Source organism: Anabrus simplex, chromosome 10, assembly GCF_040414725.1.
Source record: "Anabrus simplex isolate iqAnaSimp1 chromosome 10, ASM4041472v1, whole genome shotgun sequence".
Taxonomy (NCBI): domain Eukaryota; kingdom Metazoa; phylum Arthropoda; class Insecta; order Orthoptera; family Tettigoniidae; genus Anabrus; species Anabrus simplex.
The window spans coordinates 44,555,410-44,581,313 of NC_090274.1; the positions used below are offsets into that span (position 1 = coordinate 44,555,410).

General features: G+C 39.1%; 1 protein-coding gene across 6 annotated transcripts in view; it reads left to right on the forward strand.

Moving 5' to 3' along the window:
- The window catches only part of LOC136882423 (beta-glucuronidase), a 156,174-nt gene that overhangs the window by 57,356 nt on the left and 72,914 nt on the right, over window positions 1-25,904 (forward strand). For all 6 annotated transcript variants that reach the window (XM_067155065.2, XM_067155067.2, XM_068229530.1 and 3 more), the window contains exons 7-10: window positions 7,510-7,647; window positions 11,845-12,017; window positions 13,973-14,116; window positions 18,046-18,130. In XM_067155065.2, coding sequence (XP_067011166.2) covers window positions 7,510-7,647; window positions 11,845-12,017; window positions 13,973-14,116; window positions 18,046-18,130 — 540 coding nt within the window. The remainder of the gene's footprint in view (window positions 1-7,509; window positions 7,648-11,844; window positions 12,018-13,972; window positions 14,117-18,045; window positions 18,131-25,904) is intronic.

Below are 25,904 nucleotides of genomic sequence, written 5' to 3' on the forward strand. Positions count from 1 at the left end.
GCGCACTGTCTTTCACATTGAAACCACCACATTTAAATTGTCGAAACCATGTCTCACATGTTCTAATCGATGGTGCTTGTTCACCATACGTTTCTACCAGCAAACGATGACTTTCCACACCCTTTTTCTTTTGATTAAATAAGAAAAGCAATGCATACCGCAAAATGTTCTTTTTCAGGAACAAGTGTTGACATGATCACTGAATAATACAACACAGACGCTAGTGTTTGGCGGACTCAACTTATGTGTGTTAGAAGGTTAATGTCAGATGAACAAACTGAAGTATGTGTCAAATTCATATGCTGCGTACGCTGGTGCCATCTCTTAGTAAAACTGGAAAATACTTATGCATATACCTGGTACCTCTTTTTTTTTTTTTTTTTTTGCCAGTTGCTTTACGTCGCACCGACACAGATAGGTCTTATGGCGACGATGGGACAGGGAAGGGCTAGGAGTGGGAAGGAAGCGGCCGTGGCCTTAATTAAGGTACAGCCCCAGCATTTGCCTGGTGTGAAAATGGAAAACCACGGAAAACCATTTTCAGGGCTGCCGACAGTGGGGTTCGAACCTACTATCTCCCGAATACTGGATACTGGCCGCACTTAAGCGACTGCAGCTATCGAGCTCGGTCCTGGTACCTCTTAAATGAAAACTTAAACCAAACATCACACAACCAGAAGTTTGCTTTTTCCATCTAAAAATCTCTTGGCATCAGTGCAGGTTACACCAAGATTTGGACCTTTTGACTTCACAAAGTTTAAAAACACATCAAATTATCTTGGTGTTACACTGGACAGAGCCCTAACATTCCAAAGCCACCGAACTAACATTGAACGGAAATTACAGTGTGGAGAAAACCTTGTCAGGAAACTCGCAGACATAACTTGGGGACCAGATACACTGGTGCTTCATGGAGCAACTCTTCTTCTTGTTTATTCTGCAGCAGAGTACTGGTCACATGTTTGGCCTGGAAGCAGCCACACAGTAAGGTTTATTTACAGCTAAATGTAGCCATGAGGGCTGTCAGAGGTACGATAAGATCTACTCCTCTGAATTGGCATCCAGTTCCCTCAAACATCTGTTCCCCCTCGCCCACCTCTGAAGGAAAGCAATGCTTCTGAAGGAGTGGAAAAAAGTCTCTAAAGATGATTCCAGCCCTCTACATTCAGACCTTCAATCTTTACCTGTAAAGCAGCTAAGGTCCAGAAGACCAGTGTATGAAAAAGCAAAACAACTGTTGGAAAGTGGTTTCAACTCAAAGATGGAATGGGTACGAGAATGACTCGAGGCACAGCCACGTAACCATGAACTAATCAGCAATCCATTTAATGAAGTGCCTGGTTCCCATCAACCAAGACAGATGTGTGTTCAGCTAACCTGTTATCACACTGGTCAAGGAATGTGCAAACATCTAGAGCACAAGGAAAGTTTCTGCAGGGACAATCGATGCAGCTGAGGTGCAGTCCACTTAGTAGAAGAATGCTCCGTAAGAAGCACAGTCTCGAGAAAACCTTGCCAGTAAACTCACAGACACAACTTGGGGACCAGATACACTGGTGCTTCATAGAGCAATCCTTGTTCTTGCAGAGTACTGTTTACCTGTTTCGTTTGGAAGTAACCACACCAGTAAGGTTGATGTACAGCCAAATGTAGCAAGAAGGACTGTCACAAGTATGCATTTGTACGAAAATGTACATACTGATACTCAACAACGCAAGTAATTGTATTCTTGTTTCAGGATGTCTGGTCACTATTTTTGTAAGCTGATAAATAAATAAATAAATAAATAAATAAATAAATAAATAAATAAAGAAAGAAAGAAAGAAAGAAAGAAAGAAAGAAAGAAAGAAATGTATGTATGTATGTATGTATGTATGTATGTATGAATATGACAAGCAGATTGGAGCGGATGTAGGATGTAGTAGTTATGCAGAAATGAAAAGGTTAGCACAGGGTAGGATGGCATGGAGTGCTGCATCAAGCCAATCTATGAAACTGATGACTTAAACAACAACAACAAAAGCTGACAGTGAGGAACACAGTACTGTACACGGCCGAGACGATGACTAGAAAGATATAGGGCAGAGCAACTGGAGAAAGAATAGAGAAAAATTCTGAGAAAGATACTGGGACGAAAAAAGAGGAGGTGAAAGATGGGAATGAAGATCAAGGGATGAACTGTACCGAAATATGCATGTAAAACAGCTGGAACCAAATAGGACAACAAGTAAAGGGAAACTGTGATTGAAAGGAAGAGACCGAGGGGTAGGAAAAAAAAATAATTTTTTTTTAAATGGCTTGGTCAAGTCGGACAAGATGCGAGAGAATGAAGACTTGAGTGGGAACAGATCCAGCAAGAAGGCAGAAGTAGAGGGCAGTTTTACAATGCACCCAGGCAATTCGAGATGGTTGATGAGGATGATGTCTATCTTGTGTTCTTCATCTTCCTCCACCTGTATTCTTTTTATTTCTACTGTGATTCTTTATTTGGAGGCTCCAATGCAAGATTAGAATAGCTCCATTTCCCACATTTTTTAAGGAGATAAGTTTTACACGCTCTACCTACATCTTTTTGTTTTTGCAATAATATTATCATAATTTTACATTAACAAAACGACAAAACAGTTAGAAGATAGGCAACACAATAAAGAGGAACTTATCATTTGTATTACAAGGTTTATTTTTAATCATACGAATTTGGGCTTATTTAATTTTACTTTGAATTAGGATTTTTATTAATTTAAATAGTTTTCAAAAGTGCAGTCAAGAAATAGTGCTCAGTTTGATTGAAGGGGTCCATCTGAAGTCTTTATTCGCCCATACTCATCATAATCCTCTTCAGAGTTTAATGTTGTAGGTGGTTATTGTTCTCTAAAACCCAACATATTCCTGTGGTATGAACTGTTGCAGATGTTCAGTGTCCTTAAGCTTTGTGTCTTTAATTGAAGCCATGAATCCCAAAACAGCATAAGTCCACTTTTTTTAAAATAATGTTATTTGTTTTACGTCCCACTAACTACATTTTTAAGGTCTTCGGAGACGCCGAGATGCCGGAATTTAGTCCCGCGGGAGTTCTTTTACGTGCCAGTAAATCTACCGACACGGGGCTGTCGTATTTGAGCACCTTCAAATACCACCGGACTGAGCCAGGATTGAACCTGCCAAGTTGGGGTTAGAAGGCCAGCGCCTGAACTGTCTGAGCCACTCAGCCCGGCAGTCCACGTTTTGACGCTATATGAGTTATGGGTATCATTGGAATCGCCTCGTCGCAAGCTTTCACTTCGCAATCAGAACACCACAAAATATCTGTTTTATGCATACTGCGTGCGTTCACGTTGATGAATCCATGATTATTGATTACAAAACCTTCTTTGCAAAAGTAAAAGACCCTGTGCCACTGTCTAAACATGAAGGACAATTGAAAGTCACATCATACTAGATTATTCAGTATCACAGCAATGATGTGACTGTTAGTACATCAGCTAGGGAACTAGTAACACAGAAATTTCAATTTAAAGAAAAGCGTATTTGTAATTTGGCAGCTTTAACGAAGGCCTACAACAGTGAACTCAAGTCGACACCAGCAAAAGCAAGAGCTATTTTTTTTTTTTGCTAGTTGTTTTACGTCGCACCTACACAGATAGGTCTTACGGCGACGCTGGGACAGGAAAGGCCTAGGAGTGGGAAGGAAGTGGCCGTGGCCTTATTAAGGTACATCCCCAGCATTTGCCTAGTGTGAAAATGGGAAACCACGTAAAACCATTTTCAGGCTGCCGACAGTGGGGTTCGAACCTACTATCTCCCGAATACTGGATACTGGCCGCACTTAAGCGACTGCAGCTATCGAGCTCAGTGGGAGACATTTCGAAGTACAGTATATACTATCCATTGACGCACAGCATCAGTCATACTTTAAGCTTCTACTAGATTATGGAAACTCTGACAATGATAATGCTGCCTCAGAAAGTGACGCCTGGGATTCAGACTGAACATTTCTTAGGGTCACGTATTTACTGATATCTTTGTGAATATGTTTTCACCAAAATCAAACCCTTATCATGTATTTGTATGCAATTAAACAGATGTTAAATAAAAGTAATATCAAAAAGATATCCAATGATTTCCAAAACAGCACAAAAATACTGTTTTTATATATTTTTTTATTCTGAAACCGTTCATAGATTTGGTGTAATATTTTGCAAGACACATGTACGCCTTGTAATATCTGTGCATAGAAGAAAAACCAAAGGAATAGCTTTAGTAGGTTTAAAGATATACAAAAAAACATGTTTATCTCAAAACTTTGATGAGTGGACATGTGCTGTTATGGAATTCACAGCTTCAGTTGTCTTTAACTGCTTATGCCTGTTGCTCACGGTAAAATTTTCTGTCAAATTTATTGTACAATAATTTAATTTTATAAAATTTCTGTTGCTCATGGTCAAATTCAAGTTGTATGAAACCTTTTATAAAACTTTTCGTAAAATAAGAGATGTTCTATTCTGTAAAATTGATTTTATGAAATGAACCAATCAGCGAAGCTGACATCACGATGATGCTGGCGCTACGTCGTGAGAAGATTGTGAAGCTCGATTGTAAACAAACTCTTCTTTCTAAAATGGCAGGATCCGGGTGGACTAAGGAAGCTGTTAGTGTTTTACTGGACGAATACCAGAAATATCCTTGTTTGTACGAAGTTAAAACGCCACTTTACCACAACAGAAATGCAAGAAGAGGGGCAGAAAACACAATCGCCGAATTCTTATATGAATGCTGGTCTTCTAACCTCAACTAATTTTTGAACAAGGACAGCAGTCTTCTACCTTCTCTTCTTTTGATCCAACCCGAGTCCAGCATTTCCTGGCATTTCTTTTCTTCCTTTTTACTACTGTACAACATATAATTGCAGCTAAAGCAGCAAGTTTTGCTTTGTTTGTTGGAGCAATACTCTTAAACACACTGTAAGTTTTTTTTTTTTTGCTAGTTGCTTTACGTCGCACCGACACAGATAGGTCTTATGGCGACGATGGGACAGGAAAGGGCTAGGAGTGGGAAGGAAGCGGCCGTGGCCTTAATTAAGGTACAGCCCCAGCATTCGCCTGGTGTGAAAATAGGAAACCACGGAAAACCATCTTCAGGGCTGCCGATAGTGGGGTTCAAACCTACTATCTCCCGAATACTGGATACTGGCCGCACTTAAGCGACTGCAGCTATCGAGCTCGGTACACTGTAAGTTGAACAGCTTATTCTTGGTTTAAAAGTTTATCGATAGATGGTAGCACATGCACATCCTAGTTCAAGAGTGAGTTCATAGATGGCCATCCTGATGCTTCAATGGATTTTATAAACTAATTTTACCGTGAACAACACAACTTGCTTTCACCAAATTTTTATAAAATTAATTGTACAACAAATTTTACGAAACATTTTACCGTGAGCAATATGCTTTAGGATTGCCTTTGTTGCAATTTCTACTTACTCTTCCCTTATATAAGTAGATGTCTTTTTCATGTCCAACATATCCAAGATCAAAACAATGCTTGGTGAGAGGTAGAGGTTCCTGGTACAAATGATTTCAACAATGGAGTGTAAAATTCTTCATAATCATCTAGGACAGTAATGCCGACGACTATGGTCCAGATGTTTATGACATGTCACATTTTTTTCCTTTATATTATTTCCATGGGATATACAAGTTAAGCAAGATTTTCTCTATGGTGACTAAAATTATACAATTTTCACAGGTCATAAAATCATATTTTGGCTTTTTAACATTTTTGTCATTTTCCAGTAATTTTTTGTATTATGGTCATATTTCCCCGTGAATTTTTAATTTTTTAAATTACTTCTTAATTACTGGCTGGCTGACATTGAAACTGTGAAACTATATGACGTATTTCAAATATGCCCCAATAACATCCTGTTCAGTCAATCAATCAATCAATCAATCAATCAATCAATCAATCAATCAATCAATACTGATCTGCATTTAGGGCAGTCGCCCAGGTGGCATATTCCCTATCTGATGTTTTCCTAGCCCTATCTTAAATGATTTCAATGAAATTGGAAATTTATTGAACAACTCCCTTGGTAAGTTATTCCAGTCCCTAACTCCCTTTTCTATAAATGAATATTTACCCCAATTTGTCCTCTTGAATTCCAACTTTACCTTCATATGCGATGTTGAGCGGTCTTTCTTCCGTTACAAGTCACTGTTGTGTGAAAACAGAAGATCGTTCCTATTTGAAAACTTTAAAATATACGTCATTTGCTGTTGTAATTATTTCTTATCACCCATCAAAATGTGACATTTATTTCATTCTGTGCAGAGTCAAGAGTTACCTCTGGATTGAGTAATTAAATAAATTCAAAATATAATAATTAATATTATTACTTATTCCACTCATAGGGTCGGTTGGTGGATCTATTTCAATGGGCTTGGCAGACTGATGTGTAATAGCAACTTCTGGCCCGGTGAGGAAAGCAACGGGAAACTGCCTCACTTCTCATTTCTGTAGTATGCCTCTTCAGTGACACCTAGGCTATCTATGACAGCTGATGGCAGAGTTGTGGAGGATCAAACCAGCTTTCAGGCTGAATACCTGACATACATATTTATTTATTATTGAATGTGCAAGATTTTAAAAGAATACTTTCAATATAAGGTTAATGTAAACAGAGACAAGATTTTGGAGATTTTGAAAATGTGGTCAAAATAATATTAAAGTCATATTTATTGTCATATTTTAATACTTTTTTAGGTCATAAATGCTTGCATATTTCTAACATTTTTAGGTCATAAACATACTACTAATGACAGACTGGATGACTAATAGATGTTAAATAAATGAATCTTCGAAGGATAGCTGATGTGCAGATTCAAGCATTGTAACTCACCCTTTTTAAGTATAAGGCTGAGTGACTGCATTATTGGACTTATCAACTTTATAATTGAATCTATCGGACTTAACTACATTTTTTGATTGCTAATCTGACTTATTTACTTCTTGCATTGAAAATGTTGAAATATCACAATCTGTGAATGGCTCAAACATGGACTTATGGGAGTTAAACGCATGAAATTAGTACACCAGCAGTTGCCCATTAACACCCTCTGCAGAGATCGTGCAAAAACTCATTTTTCCAAAAACAAAAAAAAACAAAAAAAAAAATTAAAAAAAATGGACTTAACATTTTGTATTGGGGCCTCCATTTGTTCTTATCCTATACTTCCCACTTCAAAACTGAAAATTTCTCAAGAATGGTCCTCCCTCAGTAAGTGTGGATGCTCTTAGCCCTCTCTTGAGGAAGCTAAGATACCTAATCTAGAGTGCTAAAGGCTGAGAAGAACTGGTGTGAGACAGCCACTTATGAAGATCTGGAGATTTTCCTTGTCTCTTTGCGTTTCATTTTTATTTGTATTTCCTCTTTCTGTTGCTTCCTTTTCTCACACTGGCTTGGCGTTGTGTTTATCCTATCTTTCTATCATGATATGTAATGATTTTTCAGGTCCTGTTATCTGCCAATGGAATTCAAGATATTTATAGACTACCCATTGGGATTCGCACAATATCCTGGGGTAGGGACTTGAGGATCAACTCCAAGCCTGTGTACTTACATGGGTTTGGCAAGCATGAGGATTCCAATGTAAGTTTCATTTGTACTAGTACATTTCTGCATTCCTTCATAAGCAGGTCATTTTCGACCAAAATTAATTCTTAAATTGGCAAGCACTGATTTTTGACTAGAATCACTGTTTCTGTACATATTAAAACATGGCACACACATTGTATGTTCTTAAACTTACCATGTGTTCCAGAACAAAGATTAAGTATCCACACGAAAATAATGGTGTAGCAAGCTGTTGTTATTTCTACGTTACTCTATGGGTGTGAAACCTGGACCCTATATCGCCGGGACTTCAAGAACCTGGAAAGCTTTCATCAACAAAAACTTAGACCCATCATAAACATCAAATGGCATGGCTATATAACTAATATAGCAGTTCTCGAGAAAGCAAAGCTAAACAGTATTGAAGCCACCATCGTTTGTCATCGGCTTAGATGGGTAGGCCATATCCATCATATGAGTGACAGCAGATTCCCTTGGCAAATTGTTTATGGTGAGCTCAGCACTGGCAAGAAACTCATGATGCTCCTCTGAAGCAATATAAAGACCAACTGAAGCAGACCATGAGAAGAGTAGATATAAATCGAAAAACCTGGCATACTCTCGCACTGGATCACTCTCGCTGGCGTGCTACCATCTCAGCTCCAATTGCACAGTTTGAGCAGGAACTTTGAAGACAGGAAGAGGAAACACGCCAGAGAAAGAAGCTACACAAACACTGCCATGCCCCCCTTCTTCCATTGGATGCAACATGTGTGGCCGCACGTTTTATGCAGAAATTGGTTTGATAAGCCATCAGTGCCACCTTCATTGTGTGGATTTTTTTTTTGCTAGTTGCTTTACGTCACACCGACACAGATAGGTCTTATGGCGACGGTGAGAAAGGGAAGGGCTTGGAGTGGGAAGGAAGCGGCCATGGCCTTAATTAAGGTGCGGCCGTGGCCTTAATTAAGGTACAGCCCCAGCATTTGCCTGGTGTGAAAATGGGAAACCACGGAAAACCATTTTCAGGGCTGCCGACAGTGGGGTTTGAACCTACTATCTCCCGAATACTGGATACTAGCCGCACTTATGCGACTGCAGCTATCGAGCTCGGTCATTGTGTGGACTAAGGATTACGGAACTGCAGGCAAGAAACAAAAACTCGGATACGGGTATCGGCCAACGACGACAAACGTTTAGACAGAATTTACAGTTATTTTTTATGCGCATTATGTGTACCAAAGAATTTTTAAATACTTTCCAGTGCACTGACAATGCTGTTAATACTACCATAATGAATTTTAAAGGTCAGGCTATCAGGTGGTATTGAAATAAACCGTTGATATTTCTCACCACATCATGTTTTCTTCTTGTCCTATGAAATCCTGCTGTGTGACTTACAGTATAGTTTTCTCCACAGTGTGACCTTTATATTGAGGGAGATCGAAATTTGTTGAGAGTCTTTATGAAGGGTATGAACAGAATTTAAACATAAATGTATCTTCATTTCTAAACAGTTTCATCAGTTTATTTTTAAAAAAGGCGACAGTGAGGAACACAGTACCGTACGTGGCCGAGACGATAACTCTAGAAAGGCATGTGGCAGAGCAACTGGAGAAAGAATACGAAAAATTCTGAGAACGATACTGGGACAAAAAAAAGAGGAGATGAAAGATGCAACATCAAGGGACGAACTGTATCGAAACATGAGGACGATCTCTGAAGAAAGAAGACTCAAAGAGCAAGATTTGCTGAAGATGTGATCAGATGGACATGGAGAGTACGGGAGACAATGGGTAGGACTATACTGTAAGACACACCGCAGGATTTTATAGGACAAGAAAAAGACATGATGTAGTGAGAAATATCAACGGTTTATTTCTATACCACCTGGCTTGTCTGGACCGAGATGGGGATCAAGGTGGAAGGAACAAAGAACTGGAGAAATAAATATACACCAACCAGAGCTCAGTGACAGAGAAAGGTACAGGACTAGGACAGAGAAGCACCAGTGGGGGAGGCGAGAGAAGAGGATACTGAAAATATCAGCTGAAGAACGGGAGAGAAGGAGAGAGAGGATGAAGAGGTTCTGGAGGAGAAGAAGAAAAATCTGATGATGTTCTTTCAACAACTAAACACATCATTCTTTGTTTCTTCATCTTTCATTTTGGCCGATTATGAATCACACTAATTCAAATTCAGGTTCATCTGTTTCTGGGCTTTAATCCTTATCCACTTCTCCTTCATCCTTTCACTCTGCCATCTCCTCCTTTCTTCTGTCCATGGTGCTTGGGAATGGGATCTTGACTTTTTCTTGAAACCTCTTAGTGGCCTTGATGCTTGACTTGTAAGCATCCCTGTTGCTGATTTTCATTTCTTGTATTCCCATTTCTTCCAGGTCCTCCTTCACCTTCTGATCTCAAAAAAATTTCAGTCTATCCAAGTAGGTCCAAAAAATATGGCTGTCTACTTCCGAGTGGTATCTGAGATCTTTTTCCATCTTGAGATATAATTCTTGGTTTCCTTTCTTTCTGTATGATCCATCTTCTGTTCTTTGGGGTCCTAGTATCTTCCTCAGAATATTTCTCTCCACTAGCGTGACTGTAGTTGGGACAGAGAGAAATCATTGAAATCTTTTCATTTTGAGAATGTCATGTACAGTGTTATCTAATTTTGAATGTTGCAAGGAAGTCCAAACCAGGGGGATAATTACATTTTATTACATTAGCTTGCAACGTTGCTCACATGATAAATTACAAATTTGAGGTTAGCAAGTCACTATCCACTTCACTATGCCATGTACATCACTAGTTCCAACTTCTTGACCAATCCTATTTTTATCAAGTTCAAACATTCAGCTGCATATAAAGCCTCCGGGCGGACCACTGTCTCGTAATGTCTAAGTTTTGCATTGTTCGAGATATTCTTCTTGTTGTAAGTGTTCATACATAGCTTATATGCCAAGTTCATCTTGTTGATTCTTGATAACAGTGCCTCTCTTTCCGACAGATTATTTTCTATCCACTTTCGCAGATATTTGAATTTCTCCACTTTCTGAATCCTTTCTCTCTCAGCTGTCATCCATCTGGGTGCTGTTTTGAGTTTTTTTGTTTAATAGTGTGCGTGATTTTTTTCCCCCTTTCAGTTATGATATTATGTTATAGGTGTTATAATTAGTGTTTGACAAACCAAAAAGCTTTAAAGTTACAGTAAGATATTGACAGAGAAAAGTAGTCCAAGAACTTTGGTCGTGAGGAAGAAGCATTTGAAACAGGGTCTTGCTTCCACTACCCAAAGAAACTAGAAAGAGGTTGACTGTGGTACCATTTCTCCAGAAATATGGAATGTGCAGTGAACAGAAACAACACCTCCACTTATATGGAGAAGCCTATTCCACGTGCCCTCCACACTATCTTGACAAGACCTACCGTAAAGTAGCTGAAACATTGATACTTTGTCAGAAACATATCAGATGTAAGGCTTTTCAGGCGTTTGCACTATTAACCACCGTTTCGTCTTAGGTCTGACACTAGACTAATCAGAGTGGGGTGTGTCAGACCCTACCCACTGACGCTGGGGTGTATGCAGGTGAACTTATCAGAAGCCTATATAAGAGGCACAGTCTGATAACTGCATAGGAGAGATAAATCTCCACAATGGAATTATTGCCTGCCTAGCAATTCCGAATGGAAAATTCTAAATTCCCATAGAGGGAATTAGATATTTTTCACCAATAGAGCATGTCAAAAATGTCAGAAACATATCAGATGTAAGACTTTTCAGGCGTTTTCTCTAATAACCAGCGTTTCGTCTTAGGTCTGACACTAGACTCGTCAGAGGTAAGACCCTACCCACTGATGCTGGGGTGAATGCAGGTGAACTTATCAGAAGCCTATATAAGAGGCACAGTCTGATAACTGCATGCAGGAGATAAATTTCCACAATGGAATTATTGCCCGCCTAGAAATTCCGAATGGACAATTCTAAATTCCCATGGAGCGAATTAGATATTTTTCACCTACAGAGCATGTCAAAAATGTCAGAAACATATCAGATGTAAGGCTTTTCAGGCGTTTGCTCTATTAACCAGCGTTTCCACATTGATACTTCACAAAATGCACTCACAACTTGATAGCCGATATAATTTTCCATTTAATTTATGATTCTAGTGATTTGTATAAACTGAATTTCTATATTGTGAACCATATTTAAATGGTACACCTTCATTCTCAGCTACGAGGTAAAGGCCTGGACTACACATTGCTACTTCGTGATCACAACCTCATCAGCTGGATCGGTGCCAACTGCTATCGCACCTCTCATTATCCCTATGCTGAAGAGGCTATGGACATGGCAGACAGTCAAGGGATCCTGATCATCAATGAGAGCCCTGCTGTCAATCTTGAGTAAGACAACTGTTTCATTATGCATACAAGTTACCTAGCTCGTATTTACAGATTTATGTTTCAAATCTTGTTTTTCTCTTTGTAACAAAATTACATCCACAACCTCAATGGATGAACATTTTATTGTGTAAATTAATTCATTCAGCTTATATGAAAAGAGCTATCTAACACATTGTCAAAGCCTGCTGTCACCCTGCTTCACCTGTAAAAGATTTTTTGTGCATAGAATTCAGGCCAGCAGGTCAAGCAGGGCAACGGCAGGCTTTGACAATGTGTTAGATAACTTTCCATTATCTCTTAGCAACAGGGATATTTACCTAATTGTGGCCAATACAAACAGATGTGCATACGGAAATAATCAAGGTTCTGTTCTAAAGTCAAGGTAATGCGTTAGAAAGTGATGAGGGTGGAAATTTGTGTGTTTATCGGACTTGTACCATTGATAGAGATCATTTTCTGTTTGTTTGCAGTGATTTATTTTTTTACTCAGGTGGTAACACAGTACCTTTTCTCTGGAGTCATGCTTTCCTGGCTGCAAGGAGAAATTCCTCTGCTGCTAAGAAAAGTGTAAGAAAAGACTTTGCATGGCATCAAATTTTAAGGATTTCCACACAAAGCTGTACAGTAAGTCTAGGAAGGAACTCTTCGCATATAGTGTAAATTAGTGTGTGATATCATGAAATGTCTACAAATATACTCCATGTGCAAGTGGAAATTGTACCAAAACATTTATTTCCATAGAGAAATTAGTCATCTAAACTTCTAGTATCATGCACCATAGCCTTGTTAATACATACATACATACATACATACATACATTATCATTATAGACTGTTATGCCTTTCAGCGTTCAGTCGGCAAGCCTCTGAGAATTTACTAAACGTCGCCACAATCCTCGATTTGCAACTAGTGTTGTGGCCTCATTTAGTTCTATACCTCTTATCTTTAAATCGTTAGAAACAGAGTCTAACCATCGTTGCCTTGGTCTCCCTCTACTTCTCTTACCCTCCATAACAGAGTCCATTATTCTCCTAGGTAACCTATCCTCCTCCATTCGCCTCACATGACCCCACCACCGAAGCCGGTTTATGCGTACACCTATTAAAAAATGGATCTTACTTAGAATTTATTTATATGCACTTTCTTCATAACTCTTAACACATTGAAGACTGAGCAGGTGAAGTTAGATCTTACACTGTGGACTGAGCATTTTAGTACGTTTTCAAATAACTCATAACCTTACTTTAACTCATAACCTTACTTACAGTCAGTTTGAGCTACGCATGCATACCTTGTTTTTCAAAATTGGAACAAAACCACTAACTTTTATACATACATTTTTAAAAAAAACTTTTTTCCTACTTTCAAATTTTTTAATTTTCATAATGCATATTAAAAACTTGAAAAGTTAACACATTCACACATACCATGATACATTTATAAAACACAACATACATACTAATCGTTGAGAAATGAAAAAAAAAGCATTAATTGCGGGAATTGGCTCTAGTCATTGGCCACGCAAGACCGTGCGGCTATGAAGCTGCTTTGGTAGAGTACCAACTTAGTATAATAATAGAATGAGGTTCCAACGATGTGTTGTTACCTGGTATTTTTTTTAGTGAACTGCAAGCACTGCAGAATGAGTTCTACCACTCTGCTAACATTTGTACTACGCTGAAGTGGATATATAAGCACGAGAACTCCACACCGTACGTTGCTCGTTCTCCATGAAACATTACCATCAACATACAGCGCTCGTCTTCAAAGAGTTAACAGTTTTCCTGGAAAAATTAATTTCCCATGTTTTGTCACATGCTTTATCTGATGGAAACCAAAGTAACGGATAAACTATTTGCCCTACAAACAAAAGGAGCATACATACAGAATTTTTGACTTGAATTTGCTATACAAATACAGTATGTGTTTTCTTTGTAACTCTTCTGTTTATCTAGCTTGTTCTCTGCAGAGATGCTCACCAGACACAAGTCAGTGATGAAGGAGATGGTGGCAAGAGACAAGAACAGGCCCAGTACAATCATGTGGTCTGTCTCCAACGAGGCTCACACGGCCAAGAATAAATCGGGACCTTATTATGAGTATGTATTTAATTTGTAAATAGAGTTCTTTCTCTGTGTTAGATAATTATTTCATTGCCTGAGAATATGAAACGTATCTTTTAAAGTGGGTACAATGATGATGATGATGCTTGTTCTTTAAAGGGTCTAACTTCTAGGTCATCTGCCCCTAATGGTACGGGATGAGACGAAAAGTAATGACAATTAAAATTTCCAAAATTCATCCACTGACCAGAATTCAAAACATGATGATGAAGAATGAATGGATGAATATGAATTTAAAACAATCTGTGGATCAGACCTGCAATGCCCCACCTTCCCAGAAACTATCTTGAATCCATAATAGTATTGGCTAAGGGACTGCTTCCAAAGCACAATCCTGAATCAATGATGCTGCTTGTCTAAAGGAGTCCAAAATCCAGGTCAACAGCCTTATAGGGGTACTTATGGCTAGTAAAGTAGAACCATGGTATTTCTCATGTTGCGGTACTAATCAAAAGTAGCGTAGACTCACGGTGTTCCGCACATTATGGTACTACTCACAAGTATTGTACGTCGCACAGGTAACGCAGACCTATGGTATTTCTCACATAATAGCGCCCCTCATAGGCAACGCAAACCCATGGTGTTCCTCACCTAAGCGTACTAATCACGGGCGCCAGTATTCCCATGGTGTTCCTCATATAGTGGGTACTAATCACAGGCAACGCAGACCCATGATGTTGCTCATATTGTGCTACTAACCACAGGAAACGCCCAAACCCGTGGTGTTTCTCACATAATGGTACTAATTACAGGTACTGGAAACCCACAGTGAACCACTCTCTGTTGCTACTAATCACAAAACTATTGAGTACCTAACATAGTGGTACTACTTGCAAGTAAAGGCGACTCATGGTGTTCTCCGAGTGATGGTACTTATCATAAGTGGTTTCATGGTTCTGATTCAATCATCCCTTGGTTGCCCCTTTTAGTTGCCTCTTACGACAGGCAGGGGATACCGTGGGTGTAGTCTCTGTCTGCATCCCCCACCCACAGGGGGTGGTGTGTTTGGTAGCGAGAGGTATTTTATTTCTCTCAAGTCCACCGGTAAGCCGGTTAAGATCCCCCTATCCGCCACCTGGGAGTATCACCTCTCCCCCTGCTACGCCAGCGTAGTAGGTTCGTGGTTACCTCTTCGGCCAGACCAGCCATTACTACCAGTGAAAAAAGAATGAAGAACTGGAACTGCTTCTTACAACAATGGCAATTAGAGTATTTCTTGTTATTCATTGCATAAAATGTCCACAGTGAGTTTGGCATGGAGTTGAAGATTTATATGGGTCCCACAATCATTTTTATAATGGTTAAGATCTAGCTAGCACTAGCATTTGTGAGGGCTCATTTTCTGCTGAAGTTTGAGTTTTATCAATCAGTCATCAATGATCTGCATTTAGGGCTGGCACCCAGGTGGCAGATTCCCTACAAATGTTTACCTAGATTCTTTTAAATGCTTTAAAAGAACTTCGAAATTTATTGAACATTTATCTTGATAAATTATTCCAGCTTCTTACTTCTCATCCTATAAATGAATATTCACCCCAGTTTGTACTTTTGAACTCCAACTTCTGACCTAAAAGCTCTACTCAAGCTTATTTGTTTACTAATGTTATTCCACACTATCTCTCGACTGACAATCCGGAACTTACCAATTTTTATAAGAAATGAATTTCATTATCAACCCATATTGTCAACCTTGAACAAGTGTTCAAAAGATAAACACAAGTACATATCACTCAGTTGAGCATCTCGTTTCCTTACTGCCCAGTCTTCCTTGCACAAAGTTTGCAACATTTTAATTCTTTAAATAAAAAATAATCTATTCAGACCAAGTGAATACTTAAAAACAGGAAATAACATAAGAAGTACAGATGAGAACCCATTGTATAAACTAGCATTTGATCATTGACGGGAGAAAAAGAAAAAAAAGAAGAAAACTTGAAGATCTTAAATTTAGTTAGGTATTCTCACTCAACATCATCAAAATATTAAAATTTCATGTAATGATAATTTTCAGAAGATTTCACTAATGCTTGTTTATTCATTGATATGGTGAATTAGGATATAATACTTCTTTAAATTGTGGGCTAAACAAAAGATAGTGTTATATTGTTTTTATTCCTTGATTTGACTTCACTTATGAAGGGAATGCATATTGTTCCTGAAACATGTATGAATGAATAAATCATTTTCAATCATTAAAAGCATACTGACTAGGTGGACCCAACATGAATGAAAATCCACAGCCTGTTTCCAGTCATTCGACCGGGTCAGAAAGGGAATGAATGAAGCCCCCATCTAGCGGTGAGGATAGGAATTGTGCCGGCTGCTGAAGCCTGTCGCACTCCTCTGGGGCAATGATTAATGAATGACAGATGAAATGAAATGCTGTTGGAGAATGTTGCTGGAATGAAATATAACAGGGAAAACTGGAGAACCCGGAGAGAAACCTGTCCCGCCTCCACTTTGTCCAGCACAAATCTCACATGGAGTGACCGGGATTTAAACCACAGAACCCAGCGGTGAGAGGTGCGCTGCCACCTGAGCCACGGAGGTTGGACCCAACATAAACTATTTTAAATAGTTTCTTTAATAAAATGATTAGAACATCGTGATCATTGATGGTAGTTGTAGCGGACCAGAACTCCGAAGATATTAGGTTTGCGACCAATGTTTATAGGACCTTTTCTCCTTTGTTTGTTGCATGCTGCCTTCTCTGTAAATACTGGAACCTTTGTATATATATTTTTTTTAATCCTTGAGGTCAACTGTGATTTCAGACAGATTTTCAAAATATAAAAAAAGGAATCTTGCCTTTGTGCTGCCACACTACAGTAATGCAATACCTTGTTTAAAAAATGAACCTTGATGATTATTGTTACTGTTATGAGGGAATCAAAGCATGATACAGCAAAGCTAACCTGTCAATTCTTAGCTGTGACCAATAGTATTTTGTAAGTAAAATTTGTTTGCAGATGAAATTACCCTTAATCTGTTCTGTGTGCAGGCCAATGTTGCTGTATAAATGTGAGAATTATATGGACTTGGGATTTCTTATGCATAAGTAGTGGTGATTATTGTTTTAAAAGGAAGTAAAACTGAGCAGCTATCCTTTCTTAACACCAATCAGAAGGGGAAAATGAAGAGGTATGACACTTTGGATAATGATGTTATCGACAAAAGAAAGGGAAGGGAGTGAAAATACACAACTTTTTAGGCTTTGTAAACCTAATACCATTGGAGTTGGAAGAGAACAAGAGTAGACCAAGGAAGATCAGATAGGAAAGTGGGGAGCCTTGTACAAGAGAGTGGAAATTGTCAGACTCAACTGAAGGACCCATGGTCACCAACCCATGCTCCCAAGCTAAAATACTGGGGTGGTTCTCCTTTTAATCTCCTCTTATAACAGTCAGGGGATACCATGGATGTTTTCTATTACCCACCCACTCACAAGGGGATCTTAAGCATAATCTGGAAATAACTGGTATTAAATAGTGTAAATAAAAAAATAGTTTGAATGGATGGGAAGAATGGGAGAAGGGTGTTCTTAATGTAAATATTAGAGACTGCACAAGTAAGTCACCACATATCTGATGCTGCAGTGAAAATACATAATCACAAATTCAGTACTGCAGCACTGGCTCATAACGATATGACTCGTGAATAACTGTTTGGGTCACAAACCCACATCTTCATACATGCTGGGAAGCAGGAATTGAACTGCTTGTAGAGTCACTTCATCCAGGGAAAAGAAGAAGAGCCACTGTATATATTTTGTGCAATAAAGGAGACTTTCTAAACTATTTCTAAGTGATTCAATTTTGTGTTGCAGTCAGTATGTATCATAAGGGAAAGTAATAAGTATGTTTCAATTATCTTGTGTTAATGATGTACATGTACTTTTCTTCCAGGGAACTTGTGGCATACATCAAAACCCTAGACCCAACACGTCCAGTGACTTTCGTCACCAATCAAAACTATAAACTTGACAAAGCTGTAAGTTGCTTGATGTTTCCCTTAGTAACTAGATTTGTCTTAGGCATGTTTAACAAATTATGCAAGTTAACTAGTAATGCAGTTCAATTTGAAAATTTTATGATATTTTCTGTTGGTTTTAAGTCCCACTATCTGCTTAAAGTTTTTGCAGACTCTTATCATCATCATTTATTCTTTACTACAGTAGGCCATATATTGTGGAGACACTGAGATGTTTGAATTTTGTCTTGCAGTAGTTCTTTTACATACCTATAAATCTACCAACATGAGGCTGGCATATCAGACCACCTAAAAATATTACCAACTCAGGCCGATAATTCTTCCTCATACAAAGTTGTTGATATTGGATTCTTGTGACATTGCTCACATCAGTATTCCTTCTATTCTGGTTACAATGTATTCCGTATCTATCTGATCGCAGCTTGTTCTCTTCTACTCACACAATATTAGGTTTGCAAGGCTCTTCCCTTCCTTCACCTGATACCCTTCACTCTCTTTTCGTTACTTGTTCAACATCGCTCTAACACATCAACGAATTTTAGCAACAGAGGGATGGGAAAGCGGTATAACTGTGAAGGTAGTGACCATAGCCTTAATTAAGGTACAGCCTCAGCAATTGCCTGGTGTGAAAATGGGAAACCATCAAAATATCTAAGACAAAATTCTAAAAAGAATTTAACTGTATTAAGTCCTACTATTAAATACATTTTTATCATTTAATAAATGGTCTGTCAAAAAACTTACATAGTAGGACATGTTTCAACCTAGCCTAGAGGTCATCTTCAGCTTAAAATAGTACAAGGATGAAAGACATACAAAAACAGTGATACAGTGTACAGTATGTCCTATGTAGCCGGCCCCGTGGTGTAGGGGTAGCGAGCCTGCCTCTTACCCGGAGGCCCCGGGTTCGATTCCCGGCCAGGTCAGGGATTTTTACCTGGACCTTCTCACCGGTCACCACCCTCTAGGACCCCGGTACCACCTAGGGATGATGAGGTGAATAACCTTAGTCACCAGGGTGAGAGTAGAAGAGAGAGGAAGAGAGAGAGAGAGAGAGAGAGAGAGAGAGATAGAGACCCTGGTGAGAAGGTTGCTAGCGTGTCCGCCCCAGAACGGGAGTAATAGCGAACACGCGGGAGAATGAAGGGCACAAGAAGAAGGACAACAAAGTACAATCACAATAAAAACAAGAAACCATAGAAAAACTTACCGGAAACAGCGGAGGAAGACAACTTAAGGCCGAGGAAGTTAATGCACAAGAAAAACGGTGGCAGTGCTCCACCGAACGTGGCGAATGAAAACCAGCATTCACATGAAGTTAAAAAAATTTAATGGAAGGGCGAATAGTAAGTAACAAACCAAGTCATTAAGTTGATAAAACCTAAGTTTATTTTAAAACGTAAGGCCAAAATGTAAATGAAATAAACGTAAGGTTGAAAAATGGAAAGGGAAATTAACAATAAATAAAATAAATTAGAATATACCCAGGTAGGGTTTAAAAGAAAATTAATTCATTACTAATTGACAATTAATTGAAAATAAATACTCTTCAACAGATGATAATTTGAAAATTTAATGAAAACAACAAGAAAGAAAGGATGACCTCCGTACCTAATAAAATGTGATCAGAAAACAACGGAAAACCAATAGACTTTCTTACATTAAAACTACCTTGAAATTAAATGTGATCGATCACGGATAGTTAGTTAATAATAAAAAAAACTCAGTTAACAATTATTCAATAAAATGGATCTTCAACGAAGCCGCTTCTCGTAATTACCAAATTTGAAAAAGTTTAGTTTCCACCAAGGACAGTTTCCAAGACAAGCAGAATATTACGTAAAAATACCTCCTCACGCGGGGCAAGGAAATGGTAACACAAACATTAAAGGAGGAGAAAATAAATAAATTAATTTAAACAGAAAACGATGCACTCAACCCCGAAATATATAATTCAAGATCCACACAGGGTCAACACGCCAGACAACACTTAACCCGACAACAATACACACACCAAAACGTTGCCAAGGTAACACCAAAACAAAAGCAACGCCTCCAAAAACACGGAGGAAAACCGGCTAGAGAAAAATTTTAATTCACCCAAAACCCCAGAAGGGGGAGGGGAGAAGAAAACATACCAAACGAATTAGAAAACAAACACAGGAAAGCAAACAGAAAGCAGAAGAAGGAAGGCTCGGTACCTTGGAGACAGTACCTTGGTTTACAAAGAAGGTTACAATTTAAAGTGCCAAAAATAATTATTTAAATTTTAAATTAATAATTCCAATTTAGTTCACGGTGAAACTTCCACCTTACTGTGATTAGTTGCCGAAACTGTTTTTCAGATTTTCAATACCACACACACAAATAGGTATTAATTTAATGACGAAGTCCAAATATTTATTATTATTATTATTATTATTTTTCCAGAAATCTTCGAAAATATCAAAATCCTCTTCAGGACGACGTTTAAAATGATTCAAACGCTGGTACATACCTTTGGTGATGAAGAAAAGAAAGGAATTTGAACCTGGCCATTGTTGACGAAGAAATACAGTCACACGACCGGCATCCAGACCTCGTTGGGAAGTATCCAGACGAAAAATAAATCCAAAAACATTATCATAAGAAAAGGCAGGAGGTCTCCAACTGGTTCACACGGGGAAAATCCCCGTTAACGTAGAGATTACGGTGGTTTCCTGGTACTCAACCACTTCATGACGCCGGACACAAATACACACCAGCTCGACATGGCTGACTGAAGCGAACTCAGTCTCGCGTCGGCGAGCGAGCAGGGGACAAGTTTTGCCTGGTAGTATGCCAGCGCATGCGCAGTTATGCTCAACCGAACAGAGCTAGGAGAAACGGCGCGCGGCCTACGTTATCTTAAACTGTTAGTCGAGTAGTCACTTGGCACAGATATTCTAGGGCGCAAAGGCCAGTTCAAAATGTTTATAAAGGGGAGGCTCACATTATTTAATACTGTCTCAGCCCTCCCGCCCCGAAACGACGACAAAATCTCATGCATATGCCATCAATGATGTGGTGGTCACACATATACTAAATTTGGGCGAAGTAGTCCAACAGAAAACGGCCACCAAGATTAACTCATTTTAGTTAGGAGTTCACATGACCAGGTTAATAGTCCAAGACACAGTTCCACATCACATAGTTTTTAGAAATAATTGGCGGGGTGCAATCAACATCAGTGTCCAGAAACGTTACCGAGCACTCGGAAAATCACCAGAGTAATGTTTGTCATCAAATAGAGAGCACAATGACCAGAGTTCGCCAAATATTCAGTTTCACCCAATTCACATTGTTTCAATGCATCACACAATGATATAGTTTATGACACATGACGCAGTTCACCTTGAGGTTTGGCAACTCTCACACTAATCACAGATATACTGACCAAAATTAAACAAAACCACATGATTATAAGTCCACGCATCCAGGTTATTTTCTCAAGCACGGTGGTAAATTAATTTTTAATGCATGAATACCTTTACAAGTCTCCTTTGATATTAAGGAAATGCATGAATACCTTTACAAGTCTCCTTTGATATTAAGGAAATGCATGATCTTGTGTTGCAAAGGGAGACAACAGGGGAAATGAAACGCACCGGAAAACCCGAATGGGGGCAAAACCACAAGAAGAGGGAGGAACAAAAAACAAATCAGGAAATTAAAGTAGGTGAGTATTCAGTTACAGGATCCACAGATCCGCCAATTAACTTTACATAGGCTAGTTACCAACAAACTAGCTGAAGCCCAGAGCTTTCCACTTGGTCAAATATAGTACCGAAGGAAAGGAGGGTCCATTCAACGACACTTAAGAAATCAAAGGGAAACTACATAAAATATACCATGTTACTCTGCCACGAAGGACACTTAGCCATGACACGTGGAGAAACAATTAACAAGAACACATAGAAACATAGGGTACAATCCAGCACATAATACCAACTAGGACAAAGACAGATATCCCGAAGGATGATGAACATAACGGAAGTGAAAGGAAAAATATTACTCAAGCACAAATCATCCACAAGACAAATATATAAGTAAAGGTACAGGACCACTCCAAAGAATAGACGTCCTTGGAACATATGGTTTAGAATAGCGGGCGTTAAACTAAGAGGACACATGAATGACCTATCAAATTACACTTTTAGATATTGGAGTGACACACACACAACCACAGAGTGGCGAACTCGTCAATCGGTCCAAGGGTCAAGAACGAGGGGTTGAGCCAAAATACAAACCACACTGGGATCGGCAACTTATCCTAGTTCACCAACAAACACAGGTAAGGACTCAAGCAAAGAAACCTAATTTTGAACAAACCAACGGAAAACCATCAGAGAGAAGGGACGCAGAACCTACACGAGTTACAGATAGGTAAGACAGGCAACAGTAGCCTCGATGGGCAATCAGGAGACTCCTATAGGTTACCAGATGGAAAAATCGCGATCAGTCAGTCATCCATAACGGCCACATCAAGGTACAACTACCAAAAATAAATGCGCGGGGCAACGTGGTACAGAATAGTAACCACAAACCTAATTCTGCGTGAGGAAGAACAAGTCGAAAATCCCAGAGCCAACAGATAACTAAGAATTGCCCACCCGAAGGTGTACTTCCTCGGAGTAGTGGATACCAAACCAACAGCCAAATCTACCGCGACACAGAGGTAAATTAAAGGACAAATCACATCCCAACCAAGGTGTCTTGACAGCCAAACAACGTAATCCAAAACACGATTACCTAAATAATGACAAGGTAGCAGCACGGGTAATTCATAGATAAAGGATAGCTATCCTCAACGCGTGCTCACAGACTACAACCCAACAGCACAATACAAAGCAGAAATTACAACAGCAAACCAGGTACCGATTAAGGACTAGTCCATCCCACAGAAACGCCAAAGGAGAAATATCCTCAGGAAGGAAGTCCGACAGTACCACCGAAACTCCACACGCTAACCGGTAGATAAGGAAAATTACACTACGTTACTAACGGTCCACATTCAAAAGGATCCAAACAACTCACAACAACATTACCAAGTTACAACACAGGAGATACCACCATAATGCAGGCAGGAGTGCGCCAACCGAACGCCCACAGAAAAAAAATCGCAGACAGATTTTCTACATAACCCCCGAAACGACCCCCAAAATCAAAGGTTAGGAAGATAAATTCAGCCCAAAAACCCATTACAGGAAAAATAATATAGAGGGTTCACGCATAGAAAACCACTTTTAGAACAGCCGCGAAGGGTGCCCAAAAGGAGGAGAGTCAGATCTCTCAATCATGGATGAATACAAACATCAGTATCCGGAACAGAAACACCTTTAAGACACGCAGTCCATGCAGAAGGCAAGCAGGGAACTTTTCCGACACCGATAGATCGAAACACACCACAATCGGAAATCGTACAATACTAAAATGGCACAAATAGCAACCCAATCATGACTAAGCACCACATAACTTCAGACACACGCACACAATGAAAGGATGACAAAATGGTAAACACTCAGGCACCAGACACACTCCCTTACATTCCATCTCAAGCACACCATAGCTCAGCAATGATTAAGTCACAAGATGATCGAAGGGTTCAGCGGAAGGAATCCGATGCGGAGCCACATAAGAAACAAATCTTTGAAATTACATACTAAAAGCCTAGAGAAAACAGAGGGACAACGAAGCACAATTTACGTTAGATGTCATCAGATTTCCCCAATGGAACTTCGGTAGCGCACCACATAAGCATAAGGCTATATAACGAGGATATCTATTGCAAGGTATTAATACCACCATCACAAGACAATTAAGGAAAGACAATTTCTAACTACAAGGATCCACACCTAGAAACAGTAACATACAAGAAGTACTAAATTAGAGTCACCAACACGAGGCACAGAAGGACCAGATTGACTCGCCCGCCATCCCACAGTCACTCTCACCGGTCACCACCCTCTAGGACCCCGGTACCACCTAGGGATGATGAGGTGAATAACCTTACTCACCAGGGTGAGAGTAGAAGAGAGAGAGAGAGAGAGAGAGAGAGAGAGAGATAGAGACCCTGGTGAGAAGGTTGCTAGCGTGTCCGCCCCAGAACGGGAGTAATAGCGAACACGCGGGAGAATGAAGGGCACAAGAAGAAGGACAACAAAGTACAATCACAATAAAAACAAGAAACCATAGAAAAACTTACCGGAAACAGCGGAGGAAGACAACTTAAGGCCGAGGAAGTTAATGCACAAGAAAAACGGTGGCAGTGCTCCACCGAACGTGGCGAATGAAAACCAGCATTCACATGAAGTTAAAAAAATTTAATGGAAGGGCGAATAGTAAGTAACAAACCAAGTCATTAAGTTGATAAAACCTAAGTTTATTTTAAAACGTAAGGCCAAAATGTAAATGAAATAAACGTAAGGTTGAAAAATGGAAAGGGAAATTAACAATAAATAAAATAAATTAGAATATACCCAGGTAGGGTTTAAAAGAAAATTAATTCATTACTAATTGACAATTAATTGAAAATAAATACTCTTCAACAGATGATAATTTGAAAATTTAATGAAAACAACAAGAAAGAAAGGATGACCTCCGTACCTAATAAAATGTGATCAGAAAACAACGGAAAACCAATAGACTTTCTTACATTAAAACTACCTTGAAATTAAATGTGATCGATCACGGATAGTTAGTTAATAATAAAAAAAACTCAGTTAACAATTATTCAATAAAATGGATCTTCAACGAAGCCGCTTCTCGTAATTACCAAATTTGAAAAAGTTTAGTTTCCACCAAGGACAGTTTCCAAGACAAGCAGAATATTACGTAAAAATACCTCCTCACGCGGGGCAAGGAAATGGTAACACAAACATTAAAGGAGGAGAAAATAAATAAATTAATTTAAACAGAAAACGATGCACTCAACCCCGAAATATATAATTCAAGATCCACACAGGGTCAACACGCCAGACAACACTTAACCCGACAACAATACACACACCAAAACGTTGCCAAGGTAACACCAAAACAAAAGCAACGCCTCCAAAAACACGGAGGAAAACCGGCTAGAGAAAAATTTTAATTCACCCAAAACCCCAGAAGGGGGAGGGGAGAAGAAAACATACCAAACGAATTAGAAAACAAACACAGGAAAGCAAACAGAAAGCAGAAGAAGGAAGGCTCGGTACCTTGGAGACTGTACCTTGGTTTACAAAGAAGGTTACAATTTAAAGTGCCAAAGATAATTATTTAAATTTTAAATTAATAATTCCAATTTAGTTCACGGTGAAACTTCCACCTTACTGTGATTAGTTGCCGAAACTGTTTTTCAGATTTTCAATACCACACACACAAATAGGTATTAATTTAACGACGAAGTCCAAATATTTATTATTATTATTATTATTATTTTTCCAGAAATCTTCGAAAATATCAAAATCCTCTTCAGGACGACGTTTAAAATGATTCAAACGCTGGTACATACCTTTGGTGATGAAGAAAAGAAAGGAATTTGAACCTGGCCATTGTTGACGAAGAAATACAGTCACACGACCGGCATCCAGACCTCGTTGGGAAGTATCCAGACGAAAAATAAATCCAAAAACATTATCATAAGAAAAGGCAGGAGGTCTCCAACTGGTTCACACGGGGAAAATCCCCGTTAACGTAGAGATTACGGTGGTTTCCTGGTACTCAACCACTTCATGACGCCGGACACAAATACACACCAGCTCGACATGGCTGACTG